General features: G+C 52.1%; 1 protein-coding gene and 1 long non-coding RNA gene across 2 annotated transcripts; one reads left to right on the top strand and one right to left on the bottom strand.

Annotated features, from left to right (window-relative positions):
- Positions 1-1,280: 1,280 nt before the first annotated feature.
- On the top strand, positions 1,281-25,276 carry LOC308057310. The gene is made up of 2 exons (XR_013925211.1): positions 1,281-1,686; positions 25,180-25,276. It is a non-coding gene; the product is annotated as an uncharacterized lncRNA (long non-coding RNA).
- Positions 6,891-22,794, bottom strand: LOC308057309 (fas-binding factor 1 homolog). Its single transcript, XM_080411445.1, has 31 exons — positions 22,714-22,794; positions 22,346-22,373; positions 21,598-21,639; positions 21,184-21,274; positions 20,668-20,728; positions 20,086-20,136; positions 19,746-19,890; positions 19,129-19,209; positions 18,233-18,352; positions 17,223-17,376; positions 16,859-16,992; positions 16,232-16,416; positions 15,752-16,131; positions 15,021-15,098; positions 14,630-14,724; positions 13,626-13,917; positions 13,261-13,327; positions 13,039-13,083; positions 12,813-12,947; positions 12,509-12,609; positions 11,878-12,084; positions 11,236-11,343; positions 10,789-10,928; positions 10,381-10,499; positions 10,129-10,251; positions 9,587-9,772; positions 8,647-8,823; positions 8,342-8,479; positions 8,108-8,240; positions 7,630-7,748; positions 6,891-7,074 (listed from the first exon to the last, which is right to left on the bottom strand). The coding sequence occupies exons 1-31, from the start codon at positions 22,714-22,716 to the stop codon at positions 6,991-6,993; spliced, it is 3,822 nt and encodes a 1,273-aa protein (XP_080267571.1). The 5' UTR covers positions 22,717-22,794; the 3' UTR covers positions 6,891-6,990.
- Positions 25,277-26,179: the final 903 nt, after the last annotated feature.

Below are 26,179 nucleotides of genomic sequence, written 5' to 3'. Positions count from 1 at the left end.
ATAGCGTAATATACAAGGCCCGAATATAAGTCCCAAAATCAACATGATAAGCGGTCCTGCTAAAGTGGATAACAAAGTGGTTAGCCAAGGTGAAACATTAAACCAGTTTTCATACCATGACCTGCCCGCCTCACGATCCTTCTTACGTTGATCTAATCTTCTCCGGAGTTCAGACACGGTGTCCTGGACTACTCCCGTATGGTCAGCAAAAGAACAACATTCTTCATTGAGAGCTACACATAACCCTCCTTCTTTTAAGAACAATAGATCTAATCCTCTTCTATTCTGCAGCACTACTTCTGATAAAGACTTTACTGAAGTGGCTAAATTTTGGATAGATTGTTCTATTTTTGCTAAATCCTCATCTACAGCCATCTGCAAACTTTGTAATTTCTGACCTTTTACTAGGGAGGCTATGCCTGTACCTGCTCCAACTCCACCCGCTATCAGCAGTGTAGCTAGGGTTACCACTGTAATTGGCTCTCATTTTTGTCTATTCAGGTCTCCTTCAAAGTGGCGTAACACCTCCTCAGAGGTGTGATAGATAGCAACAGTTTCACAACCCCAATAGCCACCAGTAAAAATGACCTGGATAATTACAATAACTTCTGCCAGGGTTACTTGCTGGACATATATATAAAATGCCTTGCATTGGGCCTGAAGCTTTGCTAGATCTGGGGTAAAAACAGGGGAGCCCTGTTCTATAGGTATCAGGGAATATAGATGCACGGAGAAATTCCACTTCCCTGGACCGATCTGAGTTTGAATTAATTTTGACTCTGGTAAATTATATAATTTCCAGGCGTTCATCTTCGTCACTTCCTGAAGAGAAATACTGGATTCACGAGTGAAGAAGTCTGTTTTCATGTTACATGAGACTTTGCTGGACTGTTATTCTGCTATTCAATTTCTAGTTCATGTTTGTACTTTGCATCAAACACACAGTTTTCAAAATAACTCCAAAGGGTTGGGTAATACATATAATAATAACATACAAAACCAAAACCTAAAAATAACACTTTTTCTTAACATATTCCCTTTTTTACATGCGTCACTATCATGGCTAGACTATAGGGATTTCGCATGCGTGGTCTTTCCAGATTTTTCCAACACATTCTGTGGGGCTTTAAAATCGCGCATGCGCATGTTCAAAGGTATACACGGACCGTTCACGTGATAAACAATGGCTACTGCGTACCCAGATGAAGTCCCAAACCCCTTTCCCGAGCTTACCACTCCGGTAAGTCTGTTAATGGTAACATTCATGGCACTATGGCCAAATGACAGGTCCCCGTTTTCAATGTAAGGTTTTCTCACCACCAGACCACCACGTCACCTGCCAGAGAAGAAGGGTCTAGAGTGGACATTTCGTCCTCTGAACATTCTGTAAGGTGAGTGTTCTCAAAACGTTTAACCTATATGGTTCATTAGAAAGAAGATCAAAATATTTTTTTTTTTTTTTTCCTGTTGCTGTTTAGGCAGAGGGTGCGTTTTTCTGTTGTCTCACATCAAGAACTTATGGCGGAGGTGGAAAAGTATAAAAGGCGTTACCATATCCTCATCTATGCGTTCCTGGCGGTTGTTTTTGCTGCTATTCTATTTTTTTTCTTACTCAGCCTACATTGTTATCTGAAATGTTAAGAGTCAATTGTTTCCAAATTCTTGTTGGCTATTAAAATGTTAATAGTCATGCTACTTGCATTTGTTTAACGCCATCGGGTGAAACCATTATAACGTGTTGAATTAATCTTATAAAACATGGAACAGCACATGGCAAAAACAATAAGGTGGCTAATCCACATAACAAATAAAATAGGATTCGTTTTACTCAGGGGCTCCCGAGAAGCCAGGAAAACAAGTCAATATTCGTCTTTCCAAGTTCAGACTGGAACCTGGGCTAACTTCCCTATCTCTGACGTGATTTGTTTAACTACCTCACCATTGTCATCAATTTTCAAACAACAATTGGAAACATTTACTTTACCACAAACACCTCCTTCTTCGGCTAGCAGGTAATCGAGAATCATCCTGTGTTGATAAATTGCATTTCACGTCAAAAGCTTTAGCTGTTTGATTAGTAATAACTTCCAAGACAGCCTGTAGATGAATGATATGATTCAGATTGTAGATAGGTTCTCGAGCACCGTTAATAAGTTCATTAGGATTCCAAGTTGCAGGTCTATAATACTGTATGATACGTTGGGGTGTCCATTCATTTAATAAATATTGGTACCCCCCCAATTCTTGGGAGTCTGGAAAAATCAACTTGCCACTGTTGCCCTGGCTAATTTTCAAACACATTTCACATCGCTGAGTCACCTGTTTTATTACAGTATACAAGTTCTGCCCTATCAATTTCTGATTTAGACTTTTATATAAATTATCAGCTCCCCAATGCATCTTATTATGTTCTATTACAGCTGTGGTCCATATTAAATTGGATGGTACCACTATACGACCATCCCTCAAATAAGTCCACTTATTTATTTTATCATTCATGTCCTGAATGACCTTTAAGTTTTCTTTAGAATAATTTGGCTCCTGATCTGTACTTACAGTTTGGATTTTACCATCTGGTATTAAGGATAATTCCTCCTTTCCTACCTCCTCTGCTACTTGTATGGCTTCATGGTCGGCCAGGCGGTTTCCAATTTCCAAATCCGTGCCTTAATGGGCCATCTTATGTTCTTCCTTCCTGGACGACCCTCTTATAACAGAGGGGGCCATTCCTCACATCAAGGTCTGGCATGGCACATGTCCCCACCACTCAACGCCTACTGGGTTGCAGCCAGCAGCAGAGCTCAAGATCCTTCTTGGTGGCAAACACAGAGGCCAACCCAGTCTTGCCCTTGATTGTGGTAGGAGGCACTTGACCAACCTTATTCCTTGTACTTTGTTGTCAATGCAGAGTTTCATCTGCACATCCCATAACAAGTCACAGTCATGGTAAAACACAGATTTACATTAGTAGAACTACTACAGAGTGTATTTTATTTTAGTTTTTATGCAATATTCCCCACAGCCTTGCTGACCAAGGGATATTGTTTTACCTGAACTAGGCAGGCCTCCCGTTTATCATTTCTACTATAACAGGGAAAGCATTTTTCCCCTTACCTGGAATTTACTTCCAGATATACCTGGTTAAAGATTTCTTTTACTTCAGGGAGGTCCTCTCTTCCACTTTTCTGTTGAATTAAAGATAAGCTCAACATTTACTTTAAAGGTTTCAGGGTATTTTCCTGGTGGCCAGCAGCTCCCACAACTGTAACAAATTCTTTTCACTGAAGTTTAACACCAAGTAAGTTGGTTTTGTATTCACCAACTTTTCTACATCACGATTACCTTAGTAAAAATCAACTCGAACCTTTATCCAGTCCTATTCACAACTGACTTTCAAACATCTAAATTTCCCCATCAGAGATTCACCTTTACTCTCCTCAGACCCGCTGCCTGCCCTAGAGGGGCCGTTACCGGTCCCGTTGTGCTGCAAATGCTGCAGCAATCGGGGTGACATTGTCAGGTCCTTCTGCTCAATCGTCAGCAACAGCAACCCCCTCCTCCCCACCATCAGGAGGATTCGGGGCAGGAGATGCTCTTCCTGCTCTGCAGGTTACACAAGCCTGCCTCTGCAGCAGCACTTCTGTTTTAACTCTTTCTCACCCTGAATGCAAATCTGCTCCTTGTTGCTTTAAGTCTGCGTTCTTACATACCATGCCTTCACAGGCAAACAGCAAACACCCTGCCATGCGTCCCGCAGGACTCAGCCGCACCTTCGAGGGGCTACGGGGCTTTGTACAAACTCACCCCGATACTTTAACACTTTCACAGGGTCTTTGATTCTCCATCACCCCCCCCCCCCCCCCTTCAGATCTTACATACATTAGCACAAGTTTTTTTATCTTACAACGTGTTTCATTCTGGTTGCCGCACAGAAAGAACCACAACCTGAGCTCTCTCTATTTTTTTTACACAAATATTTCAACAAGAACATCCTTTTAGTTTAGGTCTCAGGTTTTTGGTTTTTTTTGTTTGTTTGTTTGTTTGTTTTATCTTATCCTTTTCTAGAGCCATAATCAAAGATCAGGTGGTGTTAATCCCACACTCCTGTCACACAAACATATCAGCACACATTACTTCATCCCATTTTCCTTCTCTCCGTACTGCAGCAAAGTATTATAATTTATAGTTCCATTACAAGGCAATTTTTCCCCACCTTCCAGCTTATAAAGTGGCCACCATTGATTACAGTACTTTATCAACGTTTTCTTATTCACATTTCCACCAGCAGACCCTCCAATATCCCTCCAGTGACTCAAAACACACCCTAGCGGATTTTTCTTTAAAATCCCACCACTCTGCTTTCCTCCCATTTTTCCCAGCTTACACTCACAGAACACACTTATCACTTACAGAATTACTACTTACAAAATGCAACACACAGGTATCTTTCTACAGCAACACCAAGAGCTCACTATTATTATCAAAAATATAGCCAAAATCACAGTAACAATTATCAAAGTCAAATTCCACATTCCATAAATCCGGTAACCAAAATAAGCAACACTGCAGCAAATAAGCTTGAAACAATGAATATTCCATTAACGCCTATACATATTCATTACCTGAACCCGCCTACCCTCGCTTCGTATGCTAATTAGCTTATCAGTCTTTCACGCTTGCGCAGATTCTTCCAAAAATTGTGGGCCGGGGTCTTTAGAATGTGGGCAGTGGTCTATGGGAGGAAGGCTGTAGGTCTTCCTCATGGAGTACTTTTCACCTTTTGCTCATTTGCAGTGTTCTTATCAGTCTAAGGTAATTTATGCCCTTGCTGGCCATCTGCTTTTCTTGCTTAATTATTTCTTTCACCCTTATCTGTCCTCTCCTGCTGAAGTGTTCCGCTAAAGTTTTTCCCATGATTTTGCCACAAACTGAGTTTTGAGGAGCGCTTGCCCTAAAGGGTTGTCTGGATTTACCCCAGAGTACAGCTGAAGGGCTTTCCTCAGTCGTTCCAGCCACTCAGTGGGGCTCTCATCTTTCTTTTGCATTTCATTAAATGCTTTATTGATATTCTGGCCACGGGGTACTGCTTCTCTAATCCCCTGAATTACTATAGTTCTCAGGTCCTGCATATGAGTTCTATGCGCCGGATCCTGATTATCCCAATTAGGTCTTTGGAGTGGCCATTTAATATCTGCTTGGGGTCCCTGGGTTTCCTCGGTAGTAAATAATTGACAAAGGATAGATTGCATCTTATCCCAAGTATAAAGGTTTGGTCCCAGAAATTGATCTAATCTTTCTGCCACTCCGAGTGGGTCCTCAATTAAGTGTCCCATCTCGGTCCTTTTAAAATCTCATAGGTCAGCCGAATTTAGAGGCACAGAAATATATCCGATCACAGGTTGAGGTCCCCCCATGGGCTTTTCTCTTAGGGGGTATATTTGAGCTGCCCCTTTTTGACTTCTAGTTACGCGTCTAGGAAGAGGGGGAGACCCTTGTTCCGACTCTGGTGGGGGAGTGGGCGCTCTGGGGACCTCTGCAGGAGCAGGAGGAGAAATGTAAGGAGGGGGGGTTAGAAGGGTTTCGTCTAACTCTCCCTTCTTTTTCTTTTGTTTAGTTTTTTTATTTCATTCAGCGGGTAAAGTCTAGCTCCCGGTTTTTTAGCCACACCTCCGCATATTGACTCTCCTCCGGGTTAAGGGTTTTTTTTTATTATTAACCCAGAGGTTTAATTGCTGTCTTACCCAATCTTCTTCTGACCCATAGACTGGCCAAAAGACATTTTTAGAAATCTTCTTCCCTCCCCATATCTTAGTACAATATTCTATCACTTTCTGCTTATCTTTCCCTAGGGTTCCAGGGAAATATCTTCAATTGTCCAAGATATATGCCAGAGGGGTATTCTTAGGTACAGTGGGTACCCTTCCCATGGGAGTCGAAGGCTTGCTGCCCTTCGCCCCCATCTTCTGGAATATCCACAAACATACACTCACTCGCTCCCCTTGTTCCTGGCCCAGTCCCTCGCGGGAGATGGGAAACGCAGTACTTAAGAGTCCGCACTCGCTTGGTTCAGTATATCGAACCTCTCACTCGTTATATTCCAGGAAACCCAATCCCACCCGAACGGCAAACCCGCGAACAACTTCGCAATATACTTACGCGTCCTGCGTCTTCGTCCGGACTCCCGTGCACAGAATTTTTATGGGATTTTACCGGTTTCTCCTTTGCTCATTATTCTAGAATTTAGGTTCATCGGTAAGGTTGGAGTAAGCTGTTGGTCGCGGGGCCGCGAAATGTCGCGGGGCGCCTCCCCGGAGGACCAAAGCCCACCGTTCCTTATCCGAGTCACGGCACCAGGAATTGTTATAAATTGAGACCACAACGGATCATAATCCAATTAAAATTGTATTAATTATAGCAAGTAGAATATGATCAAAGACAGCGCTGGACGGCAGGGGAGTCTGCGCTCCACCAACTGCCGCCCTGAGCAGTTCAAACAGTCCCTTTTTATACATCTTTACCCGTGTTCATGAAGTAGTGGAGGTATTGACCCTTCACTCATATATCCTTATGTGGGGTTGTCTGTCTTGTTTCTGTCGGTTCCTGGACATCTGGCGGTTATCTTATCTTTCACAAGCAGTGTCTGGTAGCTGTTTGCATAAGCGTTTTCATATATTTTGTTGCCTAAACTTTACATTGAGCTTAACATAAATCTTAATAAACAATACCCTAGTCCATAGTTTCTCACACCCACGGTGGCCACTGCCTCCCAGCAGTGCCTGCCAGGTGGCCAGGGACACTGGCCCTGAGGGATGGAGGCCAGACTTCCCAGCCCAGGGATGGATTTCACGCTCTGAACACTCCGAGGTTGCTTTTAAAGAGGACACTTCCTCAGCAGAGAACTGGGATTATTTATTGTTTGTTTTCCTCCACAGCAGCCTCCTGCGGGGACAGGCACAGCCATCCCTTGGGGTGCGTGGGGATGCCACCTCCTCAGCCTGACAGAGATGAAGTGTTGTAGGTTGCTTTCTTCAGGGTGTCCAGGAAGAACTGCTCCTTCTCTAAGAAATCATGGTCCTAAGAGAGGGATAGATGGCACGGATATCAGAGTGCCACAGAAATGGGGTCACAGGCCAGGGTGCTGCTCACGAGTGATGGGAGTATCCCAAACCCTCCTCCGTGCGGCGAGCAGCGGGCAGGTACCCATCTGTGGTAGCCCCCGGGGTGTATGGGCTCCCCACAGAGCCCATAACCTCACACCGAGTGAGGCCCACAGAGGAAGGCTCAAAGAGCATCCCTGCCTGGGGAAGGACCCAGCAGGGAAGGAGGGGGCTGAGGATGGGGACATCATGAAGCCAGAGCCCAGCAGAGCTGGCTTCTGCCACCCAGGGATGGGGCAACGCCATCAAGCCAAGGATGTTATCAACCAGCCTGAAACAAGCCGTGAGGACGCACCAACCCTTGCTGCTGGTATCACTCTTCTAGGTGCCCACGGCTTCTGCGAGCCCACCCAGCCCAGCAACGATCTCACACCCACCCTGTGGCCGTCAGGCTCAACCCAGGCTTCACCCAGCCCTGCTCCCACCCAGCTGGTCTGAAGCCCTTTCCAGCCCTGGTTTCCCACCACCTCACCTGCTGGGCCCTGTGCTTCAGCAGCAACAATGTGGCGTAGAGCTCGGTGGGGCCAGCCCCAGTGTCCCTGCTACCCCCTGGGCTATGCCAAGGGAGCGCGCTGGTGGGAAGTGGAAAACCTGGAACAAGAGCCCAACCGTGTGGTACCGCTGCCGTTAGAGGAACAGCAGACGGACAAGTGTCCCTTTTTTTGCTGCCTGCATGTCCCTGCAGCAGGGTCCTCCCCAACCTCCCACTGCAAACGGCCTTTAATCCACCTGCCTCTCCCTTCCTGCCCCCTCTGCCCCCTCCTGGCACTGCCCTGGCTCAGAGGTCTCTGCTGAGCTCCTTCAGAGGATGTGAGGAGGCCAACTCACATCTGAGTGTGTGATGAGCCCCCAGGAACATCCCAAGCCTCCTGAGAAGTGGAATACAAGTGCAACTGGCCCCCAGCATGTCCCGTCCCCCCCCTCCCCCAGCAGTGTGCAGGAAGCCTTACACGGTGTGCTGGAGAGGCCTCTCCTAGGGGCACTGAGGCCCTGGTTTGTGTTCAGCAGCATCGCAGAGTTGGTGGGCAGTTCCTCACGTATCTGTTCGAGCTGTCTCCTCTGGCGAGCCATGCTCAGCCGCTCCTGCCCCATCCCCGGGAGAAAGAGAGAGAAACTGTTGGCAAAGGTTCAGGCCCTTGGCACAGCGGCCCCAGGCCAAGAAGGAAAGGCAAGGGAGTCTTTGCCTCGTGAAGACGCTGTTCCTGCTGCTTCAGCTGCTCCAGCTGCTGCTCCATGACCTGCAGCCTCCTCTGGTGCTCGGACTCTATCCTGCACGCCTCTTGCAGGGCTTGCTCCCCTTCCTTGTACTTCTGGGATGAGAGCTGCAAGGCAGAGCAGCTGAGGAGGCTGGGGACAGGGACCCTCGCTGCCCTGGGGCAGGGCTCCTTTGTGCACCCCCTGTTCCCCTCCCAGGACAGCGCTGGGATTCAGCACTCAAGGAGGGATGTGAAACCCCAGCTGTGAATTGCAGCGCAGATGCTTCACTTACCTTGGTCGTGCTTTTAATCTGCTCCTCCTGCTGCTGGATGCGCAGTGTGGCCCTGTCCACCTTCTCCTTCTCCAGCCTCAGCTCCTGCCAGGACTTGTCCAGCAGCTCCCTGTCCCTCACCAGCTGCTCCTCCCTGGTTTTCAGCTCATGGCTCCAGATCTTCAGCTCTGCCTGCTCCTAGGATGGGCATGGGGAAAATCAATGCACTACCTGCCCTATCCTGGACACTATCTCATGTCCCCCCAAGTGATGGGAGAGATCTGCCCCTGTTTTCCTTCTTGTGTTTGCCAGTTTGGGGTGCAGAGCAACACCACCAGGTACCCAACCAATGCTCTCATCCACCCACCCTTGGGCACCAGGGTTGGCAGAGCTGAGATTGTACAGGCAGGCACACACACACACACACACTCCTTCCCCAGAAAGACGGAGCCCCTCACCCATGCTACACACTCTAAAACATGCTCAAGGCTTGGCAGTTTGTCAGCAGTGGAAACACCCAGCCTGAATGGTTATTTTCCACCCTGGTAGCCCTCAGAAATGCAGCCCTGCCACAGTCTGTGCCACATATCTCCTCTGGACAGCTCCAGGGGGGAGAACTGGCTCCAAACATGTCCCCATGGCATGGGGAGGTTCTGTTTAACGCACCATGGGGGTTTCCTCTCACCAGACTTACAATGGAGGCGGCTGTGCCTGGTCTGGCTGCCCAAACTCCTCACAGGCAAAGGGGAGAGACAGAGGTGACTGATGCTTCAGTCAACATCTAAAACAGGCTGGTGGAGGCTGCTCCCGGAACAGCCCGATTCTCACCACCGCAGTGATGTCTCTTAAAACTTGTTTTAAACACCTGAAGGCAGGGCTGAACATCTCCCCGGTGGGCAGGACCCATCCGTGAGCTGCCAGGTGGTGCTGGAGGCCATGGAGAGGGGCTCTACTGTGGTACCTTGGCCAGGCTCATGATGGTGCCCTCTCTCTGTGAGTCCATCTTCAGGGCTCGGTCCATGTTGCGCTCCATCTGCTCCTTCCTCAGCTGCTGCTGGGTGTGAAATTCAGCCCACTCGGCTGCCAGCTTCCGTTGCTCCTGCGAGCACTTCTGCATCACGGACTTCTGCTCTTCCAGCAGAGCACTCTGGGGAGCGTTGCCAGAGAGGGAGAGAAGAAGCACTAAGTCCCATTCGCCACAGGATTTTTCTCCTTTAACCCATCTCTGCCGTGCAACATCTAGGGGCTGGTTCAAGCCCACGGTGCCTGGTGTGAACCCTGTCACCGTGAGCTCTGGTCCCGTGTTCCTCAAGAACCAGCACGTGCCATGCGCACACACCGCGGCCTCCTGCATCCGTGAGCCAGAGGGCTGGCCTGACTGCGATTCCCCCTGTGTGAGGCTGAGGAGGCAGAGAGCTGCAGAAGGATGCTGCAGCCCAGCACCCAGCTCTTGCCTCCACCACACAATGCAGTGCAGCCCTGGAGATGTCTGCCCCACCTCACCTTCGCCCTCTCCAGCTCTGCTCGCTCCATGGACAGCTGCTGGGTCATGACTCGCCGCTGCTCCTCCAGTGAGTGCTGCAGTAATTCCACTTTGGATTGCTCTGCCGTTGCCCTCCATCGCTCCTGCGTTCAGACACAGAGGTGACAGATGCTATTCACAACCTCCAGGCCAGGAACCTCCAGTTGGTGAGACACATACCCCATACCCAGACAGGAGGGCCGACCCGGGCAGAGGACACAGTGTGGGCTCACCTGCTCCAGCAGCCGAGTCTGCTCACTCAGCCTGGCCTCCATTTTAGCGATCACCTCCTGGAGTCGGCTCCGCTCCTCCTCCATGTCCCTCTGCTGCTGCGATAGCCTGTCCTGGAGCACTTGGGGAGAGGCACGAGCAGCATGAGGCGGGAAGTTCTTCCCTTCTATCCACACCATGTTCACAGAAAAACTGTGTGTGTTTGTGCTCATCACCCCTGGCACATCCCCAGGACACTGCTTTGTAAAGGGAAGACCCCGAGATGTCCAGTGACCAAGGCAGGCAAGGCTTTGCCAGCCTCAGCTCCCAGCCTCTGGCTGACTCAGAGCAACTTCTCCTTGTTTTCTGGGTACCCCCAGCTCCGGTGGAGACCCCGCAGCCGTTCCGGCACAGAGGAACAGCAGACATACCCTTGAGCTGCTCGTCCCGCTGCCGTACCCCCATGGCCAGCTCCTGGGAGGTGGTGTGGTGTGTGGCCTCCACCTTTCGCGAGAGGTCATGCAAGTTGCTGGAGAACTTCTCCATCCGCTCGATGATGCCATTCAGAGACCTGCAGAGAGAAGTGAGGGGAGGGTCACCCCTGTGGGACACACTTCATCTCACCGCAATGGAGAGGGGGATATTTGGTGGCCCAAAGGCCGGGCAGCCCTGCCCTGAACCTCTCTGGGTCACAGCAGAGCAGTAGGAAGATGCAGCTCCTGCTTCCGGGGGGCACTGACGGGTATTACACAGCTCAGCATCCCCGCAGGCAGTGGGTGGGAGAGGGGATGGCCCCTGTTGCCATGGTCCAAGCCTGGTTCGTGTAGGACAGGGAATGCTGTGGCCAGGGACCAATGTGGGAACACAACTGTCAGTACCTGGTGTACGATGTGGCGCTGGTCACTGCATCGATCTCCTGGTCTTTCAGCCGCTTCAGCCGCTGGAGCTGCTCTTCGTGGTCTTTGCGCATCTCCTGGACAGACACCCTGCGGGACACGGGGAAGGAGCCTGCCACAGGCTGGCACAAACCAGTGCTCCCCATGATAGGCATTGTGGGAGAGGCTTGGTTGTGGGGCTGAGAATCAGGTGCCAGGAGCTGAGCTGGCATGGGGGTCTGTCCTGGGGCATTCCACCGACAGGCATCCACATTTGGGATGGGCCCAATTTTGGGGTTATGAGCTCCTCTACCAAAACCTGATTTGTCATTGACCCAAACTATGTGGACATCAGTAACTCACTGAACTCACTGACCTGAATAAAAGAGATTTGGGGGAAGATAAAACATTGGGTTCAGCATCTTTCAAAATACAATGCATTCACTCTGAAACCACGTCTCCAGTCAGATCTCCCTGTGTCCACCTACAAAGCAAATCCCCGTTCCAAAAGGCACCAAGCTGCCCACAACCCAGTGCTTCTGGAGTCTGGTTTCTCCTTTCACCATGTCCCCAAACCACTCCCTGGTTCCTTCGCTGAGACTGTGGGTACCAGCCACACGTGTGTGCCACTTGTGCCACTCTCACCTCTGCAGCTCTTGCAGACGCTCCATCTCCAGCTTGTTCTGCTGCTCCAGCGTGGCCAGGCGCTGCTGGTGCTGCGCCAGCAGCTCTGCCCGTGCCCGCTCCGCATCCTGGCTCTGCAGCAGGAGCTGAGCCATCAGCTGCTCCTTCTCCAGCCGCAGCCTCTCCTCCCGCTGCCCGTAGGTGTCCTCCACCACCTTCACCTGGTTCCTGCCCCGAGAGGTCACAGCCAGGAAGAAGTGTTGCTTCCACAGCAATACCCAGCACTCCCCCCCCCCCCCCCCCGCAGAGCGCACACAGGGGTTTGCGAGCAGATCAGTGTTGCTGTGTGCATGGCGAAACACGCAGACCTGAGCCTTGAACCCTCCTGCTACTGCCCACTGTGCTGCCTGGTTGGGGGTGCGCTGGCAATGGGACCAGCCCCTCCTCCTTGTCACCCAGGGGACAGTGGTGGTGAGAGTGGACTCCCATGTTGGCTCACCTGTGGGGCTGCTCTCTGCCCCCACCACGTCCACATCGACATGGCTCTGCGCCCACCTGCCCCAGGGGCAGATTTGGGAAGCATCCCAGCACTCCCACCCCAGGAGAGACAGAGCTGTAGGCGAGGAGGGAAGCACAGGTGAGAGGCTGGTACCTGTGGGTGCTCTCAAGGAGATTCAGTTCCTCCTGGTGCCGCTGCTGGAGATTTTCCAGCAACAGTTTGTGCTGTGTCCGCTCCAGCTCCAGCATTCGGACCTGCCAGGCACCCGGAGAGAAAGTCCTTGTGCTGCCCTGGGGACAGAACTCCCACAGCAGCACTTGGTGGCCATAGGCGTCTCTGGACAGGGAGGTTTCACCTCTCTCCCCTGTCACCCTGATGCTATTGGGGACAGGATATGGCTCCTTCTCCTCCCTCTGGGTCACCCGTGGTCCCCCATTCAGCAGGCAATGGGGCTCACCTGGCTCTCCAGCTCTGCCACACGGGCCTGGGCGCTCAGCAGCGCTGCCTGGCAGCCTGATGCATCCTCATGGAGCTGGGCTGCGGGAGCCCCCTGCCTCCTCTCATGCTGCAAGCCCGGGGCTGAGAACTCTGCCTACAAGGATGGAGAGAGAAGATCGAGGCCCTTCAGGATCAGTGGCTTTGTGGTGCGGCCATCAGCCTCCAAAAGAAGGCACCTGCCTTACCTGCAGCTGCGGGGCAGCCTGGACATGTGCCCTGGGTGCAGGAACCTGCGGAGACACAGGGATGCTCTCAGGGAGGTAAAGCCCTGGGGAGAACATCTCCTCCTAGCCTGGAAACGGCGATCCATCTCCAGCCTACTGCAGTACCACCCCCACCCCCTCCCCAGCCCAATCCCCGTGCTGGCGTGGGTCCCTTCTCCCCAGGTGACACTCGGCAGCCCCCACCCCAGACACAAGCATGCTGCGCTCTTCCTCCTCTGGGGGCAGAATCAAGGCGGAGACCACAAGCCCTCTGGGAGACAACATGTGTCCCACCACCAGGGCAGGGCAAGGAGCCCAGCTGGATGAGAAGGAGAGGCTTCAAAGACCAAGCAAGAGCTGCCTTCTCTGTGAAAGGCTTCAATTCTCCTTCAGTTGTCTAGAAATAATCTCAGAGCATCTTCAACACTATACTGGGGAAAATCAACTGAAGAAAAAGTCCTTTATCACCTGGAGCCTCTGTTGTCTAGTTAATATAATATGTATATATGCCTGGGGAACTGTGTAAATGCTGCTCAGGCCATGCAGGGCTATAAACACACATGATTTACAAAGCATCCATAGCACCCATGCTTTGGCCTGATAAACGCAACTTGTGGCACCTCGGGGAGCTCCAAACTCTTTGCCTCCATGGACACGGCTTCCCAGAGATGCAAAGTGGGGCACATCCTTCCTCAGGCCGAGGGAGCACGGACAGAGCGGGATGGCGGCGAGTCGGCAGCGGAGGGCTCGCGATCGCTGCCCTGATCCTGCACCGCTCGGGGCACGGACCCAGCACACCTACCTGAGTGAGCGGGGCAGGGCCTGGTGCCTCCTGCTTTCCTGGGAATGAGCCTGTAGAGGCTGAAAATTGGACAAGTCCATGATTTGAATATAGCAATGGGAACCATCCCCTCCCAGCAGGATGAGGGCCTGGGTCTCCTGGGCACAGCGATGAGGGTCGCGCTCCGCTCTGGGAGCTGGCAATGAGGGCAGAGGGTCAGACAGGCTTGTCCATGTCTGCATCCCCACTCCACACACAACGGTGGGACTCTGCTCTGCAGAGTAAATCAAGGGACAAAGCACAGCTCCTCCTCCATCTCCATCACCTAGGGAGGAGACTGGGTCCCCTAAGCCACTTTCAGCGGCCTCTGAACCGGCGCACAGCCACAGCCCAGAGCAGAAGGGGGTCTTTCCAGCACATAGCACTGGTGGGACAAGTGTGGGGGCAGCAAAGGGAAGACAGATGGGGCAGCGTGAACTTATGCACACCCATTGCTCTGGCAAAGCGAGTCCCTCACAGCCTTCCGAAACCCCAAAGGCAGCACTGCGGAGCTCAGTGTGCCCCAGCACACCAGCTGACATGGGGATGGTGGGATCCTGCAGCTCAGCAACCTGCTCCGACAATGGCTGGTCAAAGCCTGGGCAGCATTCATGTGGCCAAGGGAAGTGCTGTGGTTCCTGCCTTTTTTTGGGGGGTTGGTTTTGTTTTTTTTTCAGGGCAGGGAGACCCTTCTCCGCATACCAAACTGTACAAATCTCTGCTGCCCGAACCGTACAACCACAGGAAACGCACCCAAGGCACCGGCATTTCTGGAGGGATGCCCCTTCGCAGGATCCGATGGTTGAACCGAGGCTTGTTTCGTGGTGCTGAGCCAGGGGACCGGCTGCCTGCGTGGGCACAGAGACACAAGTGACGCACAGCAGTGTCACAGCGCAGGGAGAGGCACGCAGACATTATCCCGCTTGGCATTTTTGCAAGTTTAAAGCTTGGCTGTCGCACTGCGATCGAACAGGCAAGGGCCCGACGATCCTTCAGCGCTGCCTTCCTTCCCGGTTACACAGGTCCCAGACCAAAGTGGTCACGGCTGGCTACCAGCCCTCCCCGCTCCCCCACCTACACATGCAGCCGCTTCCCACAGGAATTCTCCCTTGTGGAGGTGTCTGAAAGGTGAAGGAGGCCTCACCTGGAGCCATCTGCACTCGCTGCCTGGTCCTGCGGGACAGCTGCCTGCTGCGGTGCTCCTGTGGGGCTGGCTGGCTGGCTGCAAGCAAAAAACATCCCATGGGGGAGAGCCCAGGAGGCAAGGAAAGACAAGATCCTTTCCCTCAACACCAGTTCCTGCCTTGCAGGTGAAAACCTATCCCACTCAGCTGCGGCAGGATTCAACCTGTTGGCTTCAGAGGGAGCAAAGACACCTCAGAACCTCCATCTCTGGAGGAACACCAGTTCCTCCTTGCTGCATCCACCCCCTTCCCCTGGGCAACATGCCCCTGCCCACGACACACGCGGCTGCTTCTCTGCAATTCACTTCTGAGTCCCATCCCAATGGCACAAGCCTGAACCTGTCTGTGCCAACTCAGCTGGAGGAGGTGGTTTTCCTGGAACTAGGAGGAACGAAGGGGAAAGAAGGCAGGAATGAGGAGCATGCGTGGAGCTCGTGGGGGTATGCTGATCCAGGACAATCCCACAGGACCTGGGGCAGCACGTGCAATCTCAGCCATGACTAGAAGGAGAGCCCAGAGGTGCGATGGCCCTGCAGGCTGCACCAGTGGGAGAAACCTCTGCGTTATTAACCCAACCCGAGGCAAGAGAGCACTTAAAATGGATTTCTTAAATCCGAGCAGAGGATTTCTGAGACGTCCTGTTGGAGCAGCTGCATGATGGGAGCCCTGTGGCCACCAGCTGTGCTTTTACCTGACAGGAGCGTGGGGATCCAGCCCTCCTTCTGGGGACTCCAAGGGCTTGGCACTTTGCTCCTGAGCCTTCGCCTGTGCTTGGGCTTTCTTGCGAGACAAGGCAGCGCTCAGCCAGTTGTCTTCCTCCAGCGGGTCAGGTTTAGCCAGCGCTGCCTCTGCAGCCGGGAGCTGGCTGGTGGGGCCGGGCTGCTGGGCTGTGCCAGGGCTGGGGTAGCTCACTGCAGGATTGGCTTTTGCTGCAGATGTTGGCTTCGCATCCATAAAATCCTCATCTTTCAAGCCCAGCCAGTCACCTCGAGTCCGGCTGCTCCGCACAGGGCTGTGCCTGGCTGAAGGAGGAGATTTGGAGCGGGGTTCTGGTTTTGGTTCGCTGCTGTTCTTGGCTGGAAACCTGCTGCAAGGAGAAGCAGTCACATACGTGCCTGTGAGAGGACCCCGGGGACCCTGCCCGGGGACCCTGCCCGGCGACCCTGCCCGGGGACCCTGCCCGGGGACCCTGCCCGCTCTGCCGCGGGGGCAGCGTGGCTGCTGGCTGGAGCTCCACACGCAGAGCACAATACCTCACAGGCTGCCTCCTCGCCGGCTGGCCCTTGGGCATGGAGGCCACCGTCGGCTGGTACGCTCCAAAGACAAAATCCTCCTTGTCCCAGCCGTCTTCCTTCTCTGTTCAGACAAGCAGCTTTGAGTCAGCGCCTAGAGGAGCGGCTGTTTGCAAAGACACCAGCCCTCCTCCTCCTCCCCTGCAATTCTCACTGCGATTGCTGCCTCTGGGAAGACACAGCTGGAAACATCTTCCCTGGAAACCTGCAAGCAACGTGTCTCCTCCACGTGGCTGGGAAAAGTTGCTTTGCTGAGAATCAGTCCATGTCCAAAGGCAACTGAGTTACAGCTGCTGTGCAAATGCCCCCAGGCTGCCTCGAAGGCAGGGTACAACACTTTTGCATCAGTCACCTTTGCCCCAGAGCTGACTGGGAGCCCATTAGCCACCCTGCTGACCACTACAGAAAGGGTATTTCCCCTTCAAGGACATTAGAAATCAATCTCGCCCTCCCAAGCCAACGCCATCACCTCTGCAGACCTTCCCAGCATCCCTGGCCACGCTCACCTGGCTGCTTTTGGTACTTCTTATCCAGTTTGAACTCTCTGCGCTCTCCTGTGCCTGGCTGTTCCAGGATTTTGGCCACGGAATTTCGTCCCAGCAACTCATCCAGCTTGGAGCGGGCTGGCCGGAGCACCTCTCTGTTGGTGACACAGTGGCAGATAGGTTTCCCTGGGAGGCAGGGCTGTTTCTTGTCACACAGCCTTGCCAGGGTGCTCTGGCTCTTCTCTGTGAAACGAGGCTGCTCTTGCCCCTTTCTGGGACCCACAGGCAGAAGCTCCAGCATCCCCCCCCCCCACAGCATGCTGGCACCATCCCAACGCACAAGCCATCCCCTGCTTTACTCTCACTGCCTCTTCATTGCCCTTACTTTTCTGCCTTCTTTCCCTGCTTCTCAGCTCCTTTTGAGCCACTGCCAAGTCCCAGCGCATGCATCAGGTCGTCATCAGTATCTTCAAAAGTGAGCTCAGCCCTCCTCTGGACTGGGGCCACGGTGTGCAGGGGCGTCTGGGGTGGAGGTGGCTCTGTGGATGGGATCACACATGGTAAAGGTTTGATCAGGGCTTTTTTTTTTTTTAAACAGGAGATCAAAGCATCCCTGCCTGCTCTTATCTCTCAGGACCATTTAAAAAGTAATTTTTAAGATCAGCGAACAGATCTCACAGCAAGTAACACAGCGGCAATGCACTACTGCCTGGTCTGCAGCCATGCATCCACTGCTGGGACACTGCTGGGTGCCACTGACACTGGGGTTTCCAGCTCTGGATAACGCCAGGAGCTTCTTTAGCTTTGAAAGTTTCCAGTCAGATAATTCCTGTCCCCTTTTGCCTAAAGTCCCTCTCTACCAACACACCTTAGACCTTGCCCTAACCCACCAGCTGCTACTTGCATCCAGAGTAGATTTATCAGGGTGAAAGGTGATTTTAGGGGACCCTCAGACCCATTAGCATCCCTGCTGCAGGAACAAGAGGGACAAGTGCCTGTAACACAGCCACAGCTGGATCCCACCCAGAGGTGCCCCAGTTGTGGTGTGGCACGGACTGGTGCTGCTCTCAGACACGCAAATCCTGACCCAGAAAATTTGTTCTCATTTGGCAATGCGTGCAGAACGGGCTGGATGAGGTCAAAGGTAAGATCAGAGCCTCCATTCCTGGAAAGGAAAGCTCAGCTCCATAATCTGCGGCGCACTGCAAGTATCAAGCACTTGGTGAGCTGTGGCACAATTAACCCTGTTACCAAGCTGCTCTATAAATTACGTTACTGGCTAATAAGAGGTAGGACTAGGTGGCTTTCAATGTAATCATTTTGGATCTCACACAGACTAATCCATGCTGCTGATTTATGTAATACAAAGAGGATGCACTGAGCAACCCCACTTACCTTTCTCTTTGCTCTGTTCTGGTTTTTCCTCAGAGCTGCTTTTAGCGCCTGTTGGAGCTGGTTTCTTGGGAGCATCCTGCTCCTCATCAGACAAAAGTCCTGCCAAAGGATCATCTAAATCTGGGAATTACCCAGCAGGTACAGGAAAAGAGAATAACAAAACAAACAAACAAACGCAACGTTATTTAGAAGAAGAGCTCTGCACTACGCCAGCCACTGTTCCCCACAACGTGCACGTGGGGACAGCAGAGTGTATCTGCCCAAAGCCATGAGCGCGGGTCCTGCAGGGACCTGGGATACCCTTGAGTCTCCCTGAACTTCAAACACTCAAAGACTTAGATTTCCGTTCAGTTTTTCCACGTTTTCATCCTCCCGGAAGAAAATAACTCAAAAATTTGGGTGCTTTAATGCCTGAACACAGCTTAGGCAAAGAAAAAGGGGAGAAAGGCCACCTAAATCACCTAAAGCCCATTAGGGTTTTTGGTTTTGTTTTTTTTTTTTTTTTAACAGATTTTAACAGATCCTGATCTTTGTTAAAGCACAGGCTTTGAGAACCAGATTTCAGCTGTGCCAGGAAACCACTCCCCTGTTCAGAAGCTGGACAGAATCCCCCCTGACACAGGGGCTCCCAAGTGTTACAATCATTAAAAACCAAAGCACATATAAAAATGCAAATGCCCCCAGGAATCACCCCCCAGTCCTGTCCTGGGGAGGGCCTCGAATGCAGAGGTTTTTTTCCCTTTGGTCACCTCTGAAGGATTACATTTGCACTAGCATCATAGGGGTGAAGGACTCCGTATCTTATTAACCAGTCAAGCCTCCAGCTAACCGAGGAGGCAAAGAGCACGGGCAGAGCCCCCAGCGCCCCCCCGCAGCCGCGTGAAGTGAGATCCCACCTTCAAAGTTAAATTTCTTGTTGTGTCGGGGAGCGGCAGGGGATGAGAGGGCCTTCTTTTCCATCGCAGGCACTTTCTCTCCTAGAAAGAGAGGCCACGGCTCTCAGAGACAAGGTACTGCAGAAATGCCCCGGTCCCACCCTAGCTAAGGGTCGCTTTTTGGGTGGCAGCCCCCTAAAAGCACCCGCTGTGATGGACAGACCCCCCCACAGCCCTGCCAGGTGCACATCTCTCCGGAGGGGTCTCCTTGCAAGCAGAGGAGAAAAGGGCCAGGGGAAGATCAGGGCACTTTAGGGGCTGGCAGATCTGAAATGCAGCTCCTCTGGCTCTCCTTGCCCCCAGAGCAGGGGGCTCCCCACCAGAAACACTTTGCACCGCCCCAGGGAACAGCCGAGTGGTGTTTGGTGGGAGGTGGCAGCGGCTGCTGGTGTGAGTGACGTCCAGGGATCTCCTAAGGGATAACACATGGCCAGAATAACACTCCTGCAAAAAGCAACCAGGAAAAGCATTTTAGGGAACAAATCCACTTTTTGCTCCGTATCCCAGATAAGGATAGGAAAATATCCCTGCTCGTTTACAATCAGGGTGTGAAAAGAATAGCAGAATCTCCTTTTTACCTTCCTCAGGAGCTACCAGCTTCCCTGTGTTTTTTACTCCTCCTCCCAAGAAGTCACATTTCCCAGGACCTTTCACAGTTGCCTTCCCTGGCCCAGAACTGGGTTTCGGGATTCCCAGGAGATCAGCTTCCATGTCGTCCATATCCTGGAAAGCAAGAGGACAAGGATGGGGAGCAGGGTGAGAGCTGCTTCTCCCTTCGGAGGCTGGTGCTGGAGGCCATGGCAGTGCACTGGGGCGGAGATGGAGGGGATGGATGGAGATGGAGGGGATGGATGGAGATGGAGGGGATGGATGGAGATGGAGGGGATGGATGGAGATGGAGGGGATTTAAGGACTTGCCTTCAGGGTCTGCAGCACAGCTTGTGGGTCTGTGTCGGAGACACTGGATCCCTGCATGCCAGGGAGGGGAGACATCAGAGGGGAAGAGATTTTTGGAAACTCCTCACCCCTTACCCCATATCCCTTGATATCCGTTTTATGAGATAGAAGAATACATGCCCAACTCCTCCTGGTGTCCTCCTCTCTGGAAACCCCCTGTGCCCCAATTCCTTTGCTGAGATCCTGCTGCCTCTAGGAGAAGCATCAGGAAAACCCAAGGCCGTTGCTCTGGGTGAAGGTCCTTCCTACAACACTTTACCCAAAGTGCACGCAGGAAGGCTGGGCTGCAGCAGCACGTGCCCCCCAGCTTTGCTCCATCTCACCCAAGGCACCAGGAAGCCCTTCTTCCACCACCACCCCCGCCCTGTCCTGTCTTCCCCACCCCACTGGGATGCTGGAGAGGGGTTACCTCTTCAGCCAGACATCACAGCTCATCGCTGGCACGCCACTGCTGACCTGGCCGGGGTGATACCGCCGCAACCTTGGCCCGGCTCAGCCCCAGCCCTCGGGACTCCCAGGCTCTTTCCTGAACCTTGGACTCACCTCTGCAGAATTTATGTCCTTCGCAGGGAGTCTGTCGAAGAAATCATCTTCTAAAATGGACCTATGACACAAGCCCGGGGGTTAGCAGCACCACACGTGAGCTCGGCCAGTGTGTCCAGGGACAGCCAAGCCAGGCCAGGCAGCGGGAGGCAGAGGAGACCACACAGGGCTGCCACACCAGCCGCATCGTACAACGCAGAAAATGAGGCTAAAATAGCACTGGGATAAAGGACGGCAGTGCTGGGACTGCTCTATTTAAGCAACTGTTACAAAGCAGATTTACAGAAGATGTACAAGGCTGGGGGACACCCAGCTCTTGCTGGAAAGCTTCGGGCTCTGGGCTCCCAGTTCCCAAAGGCATCGCAGAAGACAACTCGCCTTCGCAGGCAATCACTGTTGGGGCAGGGAGGGAGGTGGAAAAGCCAAGGATGGGGCAGATCAGAAGGATTTGGGGAGGACAAAGAGATCTTCAAGTGAGATCTCTCACAGGAGAGGCTGTGTCTGAAAGGCACTCACTTCTTTCTGGCCTGCAAGCCAGTGTCCTGGGCTCTCCTACTGCTGCCCACAGCCGGCTGGGAAGCTTTGGCAGATTTAACAGAGGTTTCATCTGGAAACAAGACAGGGAGAGATGAGGATGATGGACACGGGCATATTCCTGACCTAGGCACTCCAAAGGGGGATCTGCTGTCTACCCCGGGGCCACAGAGGCTTTTAATCAGAGGTGAACTTCACTTTGCCTCCCCAAAAGCTGATGTCCAGCCTATTCAATGGCCTCTGACTCCGAGAAGCCCTGCTCCCTGCTCCATCCCCTCCTCACAGCTGGAGCCCCCTTGCAGATCAATGGCTGTTGCACCAGCACCTCCTGCTCCCAGGAGGGGAGTAAGAATAGAAGGACGCTGCCCTTTCAGCTGAGAAGAAGGTTCGTTTTACCATCATAGCCCAGGAGGTCACCAAGCACATCATCGATGGAGCCTGAAATGAGACAAATTAAGCTGTTGAGGCAGGTGAGCTCACCAAGCAGGCATAGGAAAGCTCCCAGTTTCAGTATGGCTTGCTCTTTGGAAATCTGCTAGAATAAAGTTTTGGTCTTAAGCATCATCAGCGTCAGGCCTTCCTTGTCAGTCTAGAGAGAACTGCCAGGACCTGATCAGTATTTTGTGGATAAAAAATTTAGCTTCACTTAGCCAGAAATGGGGTATCTTTATCAAATGAACCAGCTGCTTTGTATTCAGTTAGTCACTGGCCACAAGCAGCACTTAACCTGTGAGCTCTCACCCCGCAGGATCTCGAGTCCCTGGGCAACCCCAAAAGCACTGCTTCAGTATCAGGGGCTGCAAGAGGCCTCCAAACAGTATCCCTCCAAACAGGGATAAGGTGATGGGAAGAACTGAAACAAATGCTTATATTCTCCCCTGAATTTGGGAAAGCCCACAAGAAAGGAATGTGGGACCTCAATAAACAAATCCGCTTGATGTGAGAGGCAGGTGAAAATTTCTGGTTCAGGAACGACATGATGATGCACTCAACCATCTGCAGCTTTCAGACAAGGATCATGAAACATTTCAGTAGCCAGGACTGCCACCTGAGAGTGTCGTCCCCCCCCCCCTGCCCCAGGCATTCCCAGCAGATCGAAGCACCTACGGACAGCAAAAGGAAAGCCTGCAGCATATGTACGTACCTCTTAAACTTTTCTTGGGTTTTGTAGCCTGGGGAGAAAGAAAAATTCCCTCATTAGAAAATGAAGCAAGTCTGTCCTGGACTTTCTCAAAACACACTAAAGCCAGAGGCAGGTTTCTCCAGAGCATCCCATAAACAGCAGCGAGGCCCTCCTCCTGCCCGTGCTGTTTGGGAAATGACACGTGAAATGCAGAACTACAAAGGTATTTCCAACTTCAGAGACACGGGTGAGCACAGCCCCTCCCGACTGCCAGCTGGGCAGGACCCTCCAGCCCTTGGGATCACTTCTGCCTCCAGGCAGAGCTGCCAGAGCATCAGATCCGGATTTCCCAGCCCCGCCTCAGCCCCGCACCGCAGGGCCACGCTCACCATCAGCGTCCGTTTACGGATTCTTCTTCCACGTTGCAGGGGGACCCGGCACCACTGGTCACATCCACACCCACCTCCTGCCTGAAGGGAGAGGAGGGTTCCCCGATGTGCCACCACGGCCGGAGGCACCTCTCCCACAGAGATGTCCCTCTCCGGCTCGGGGGGCTGCAGCCTGCCAGGCTGGCTCCGCGCCGCGCCCACCCCCCGAGCCCCTCTCAACAAGGCTCCATTTGAGTCTGAAAAACACCCCCCCCCCCGCTCCCCAAACCGGCTTCGTGCTCCTGCAGCCCGGGGGGGACATCACACCCCCCCCAGGGAACCAGGGAGGGTGAAGGTTCCGGCCGCCCCCGACCCCAGCACAGCCCGGGGGGTCCCGCTTAGCCCAGAGCCTGCGGAGCAGCCAGGGGCAGAGGGAGGGAAACCCCCCCACCCACCCCCCCTTGGGTCCGGGGCACCCGCGGGGACCTGGGACAAGCAAAGCGCTGCTGGAGGCGAGGGGTGCGCGGCCCGGAGGCGCGGAGCCCCCCACTTACCGCTCAACCGCCCCCCGGCTCCGCCTCTGCGCATCCCGTTGCCATGGCGCCCGCTGCCCCCTGACCCCGGCGCCCCGCGCCAGCGCCCGCCAGACCCCGAGCCCGCAGCCCCCCAGGGCCGAGCCCGCAGCCCCCTGAACCCGCAGCCCCCTCACCCCCAGCCCCCCGAGCCCGCAGCCCCCCAGCCCGCACCGGTAGCACGCCGGACACCCGCCCCCGGAAGGCCGCGGCTCACCCGGCACGGCACGGCCCGGCCCGGCCCCTCCCCCCCGCGGGACGATGGGATGTGTAGTCCCGGCCGGGCCCCCGGAGCTGGGGGTGCCCCCAGCGCTGCACCCCCCGCACGAGGGGCTGAGAGCGGCTGCGGTGCCCCCGGCCACCCCCAGCACGTGCCCTGGCACAAAGCGGGGCTTTAACGCCCTGGCCTGGTGTTTAATTGTTGTTAATTGGCGCCAACAAGGAGCAACGCCAGCCCTCCTTTCGAGACCCCCGGGCACCAGCGGGAGCACAAGGAGCCAGCCCCAGGCCAGGCACCGGGGGATTACAGCCCCCAGCCCCGCCATGCGGCACCCAGCGCCCAGCCCCCTGTGGAGCACAGCAGGCTGGGCGCAGGAGACCCCGGCAGCCCCCCCGTTGTTATAAATTGAGACCACAACGGATCATAATCCAATTAAAATTTTATTAATTATAGCAAGTAGAATATGAGCAAAAACAGCGCTGGACGGCAGGGGAGTCTGCGCTCCACCAACTGCCGCCCTGAGCAGTTCAAACAGTCCCTTTTTATACATCTTTACCCGTGTTCATGAAGTAGTGGAGGTATTGACCCTTCACTCATATATCCTTATGTGGGGTTGTCTGTCTTGTTTCTGTCGGTTCCTGGACATCTGGCGGTTATCTTATCTTTCACAAGCAGTGTCTGGTAGCTGTTTGCATAAGCGTTTTCATATCTTTTGTTGCCTAAACTTAACATTGAGCTTAACATAAATCTTAATAAACAATACCCTAGTCCATAGTTTCTCACAATCCCCCCTTTTTCTTTTTATCCTATTGAGCTTAACATAAATCTTAATAAACAATACCCTAGTCCATAGTTTCTCACTATCCCCCCTTTTTCTTTTTATCCTATTGTTTATTAGACACTACTTTCATTCTCGGCACTGCAAGTAAACCTTTTTCCACAATCCCAACATTTATCATAACACTCACAAGGTAATACGTCACAATTACAATAGGCATAGTTGGGTAATACATATAATAATAACATACAAAACCAAAACTTAAAAATAAAACTTTTTCTTAACACATTCCCCTTTTTTTTTTTTTTTTTAACATGTGTCACTATCATGGCTAGACTATAGGGATTTCGCATGCGCGGTCTTTCCAGATTTTTCCAACACATTCTGTGGGGCTTTAAAATCGCGCATGCGCATGTTCAAAGGTATACACGGACCATTCGCGTGATCAACAATGGCTACTGCGTGCCCAGATGAAGTCCCAAACCCATTTCCTGAGCTTACCACTCCGGTAAGTCTGTTAATGGTAACATTTATGGCACTATGGCCAAATGACAGGTCCCTGTTTTCAATGTAAGGTTTTCTTACCACCAGACCACCACGTCACCTGCCAGAGAAGAAGGGTCTAGAGTGGACATTTCGCCCTCTGAACATTCTGTAAGGTGAGTGTTCTCAAAACGTTTAACCTATATGGTTCATTAGAAAGAAGATCAAAATTTTATATATATATTTTTTTTTTTTTCCTGTTGCTGTTTAGGCAGAGGGTGCGTTTTTCTTGTCTCACGTCAAGAACTTATGGCGGAGGTGAAAAAGTATAAAAGGCGTTTCCATATCCTCGTCTTTGCGTTCCTGGCGCTTGTTTTTGTTGCTATTCTATTTTTTTTTTTTACTCAGCTTACATTGTTATCTGAATTGTTAAGAGTCAATTGTTTCCAAATTCTTGTTGGCTATTAAAATGTTATTTTGTGTGTACATTTTGTCATACTACTCGCATTTGTTTAACGCCATTGGGTGAAACCATAATAGCAAATTGCATGTTAGTTATAACGTGTTGAATTAATCTTATAAAACATGGAACAGCACATGGCAAAAACAATAAGGTGGCTAATCCACATAACAAATAAAATAGGATTCGTTTTACCCAGGGGCTCCCGAGAAGCCAGGAAAACAAGTCAAACAAGTCAATATTCGTCTTTCCAAGTTCCGACGGGAACATGGGCTAACTTCCCTGTCTCTGATGTGATTTGTTTAACTACCTCACCATTGTCATCACTTTTCAAACAACAATTGGAAACATTTACTTTATCACAAACACCTCTTTCTTCAGCTAGCAGGTAATCGAGAATCATCCTGTGTTGATAAGTTGCATTTCACGTCAAAAGCTTTAGCTGTTTGATTAGTAATAATTTCCAAGACAGCCTGTAGAGGAATGATATGATTCAGGTTGTAGATAGGTTCTCGAGCACCGTTAATAAGTTCATTAGGATTCCAAGTTGCAGGTTTATAATACTGTATGATACGTTGGGGTGTCCATTCATTTAATAAATATTGGTACCCCCTCAATTCTTGGGAGTCTGGAAAAATCAACTTGCCACTGTTGCCCTGGCTAATTTTCAAACACATTTCACATCGCTGAGTCACCTGTTTTATTACAGTATACAAGTTCTGCCCTATCAATTTCTGATTTAGACTTTTATATAAATTATCAGCTCCCCAATGCATCCTATTATGTTCTATTACGGCTGTGGTCCATATTAAATTGGATGGTACCACTATACGACCATCCCTCAAATAAGTCCACTTATTTATTTTATCATTCATGTCCTGAATGACCTTTAAGTTTTCTTTAGAATAATTTGGCTCCTGATCTGTACTTACAGTTTGGATTTTACCATCTGGTATTAAGGATAATTCCTTCTT

This window comes from Falco punctatus (assembly GCF_963210335.1).
Source record: "Falco punctatus genome assembly, contig: scaffold_133, whole genome shotgun sequence".
In the NCBI taxonomy this organism is placed as follows: domain Eukaryota; kingdom Metazoa; phylum Chordata; class Aves; order Falconiformes; family Falconidae; genus Falco; species Falco punctatus.
Note: the sequence above shows the minus strand (reverse complement) of the source record. Positions and strands in the feature narration are given on the sequence as shown.

What these genes read in the sequence shown, in the direction of transcription:
- LOC308057309 (XM_080411445.1), bottom strand. An exon ending in ATGGGTGCTATGGATGCTTT is followed by an intron (nt 13,328 to 13,625) that starts GTAAATCATGTG and finishes GTTGTCTCCCAG; the next exon opens with AGGGCTTGTGGTCTCCGCCT. An exon ending in GCAGCATGCTTGTGTCTGGG is followed by an intron (nt 13,084 to 13,260) that starts GTGGGGGCTGCC and finishes GTGTCTCCGCAG; the next exon opens with GTTCCTGCACCCAGGGCACA.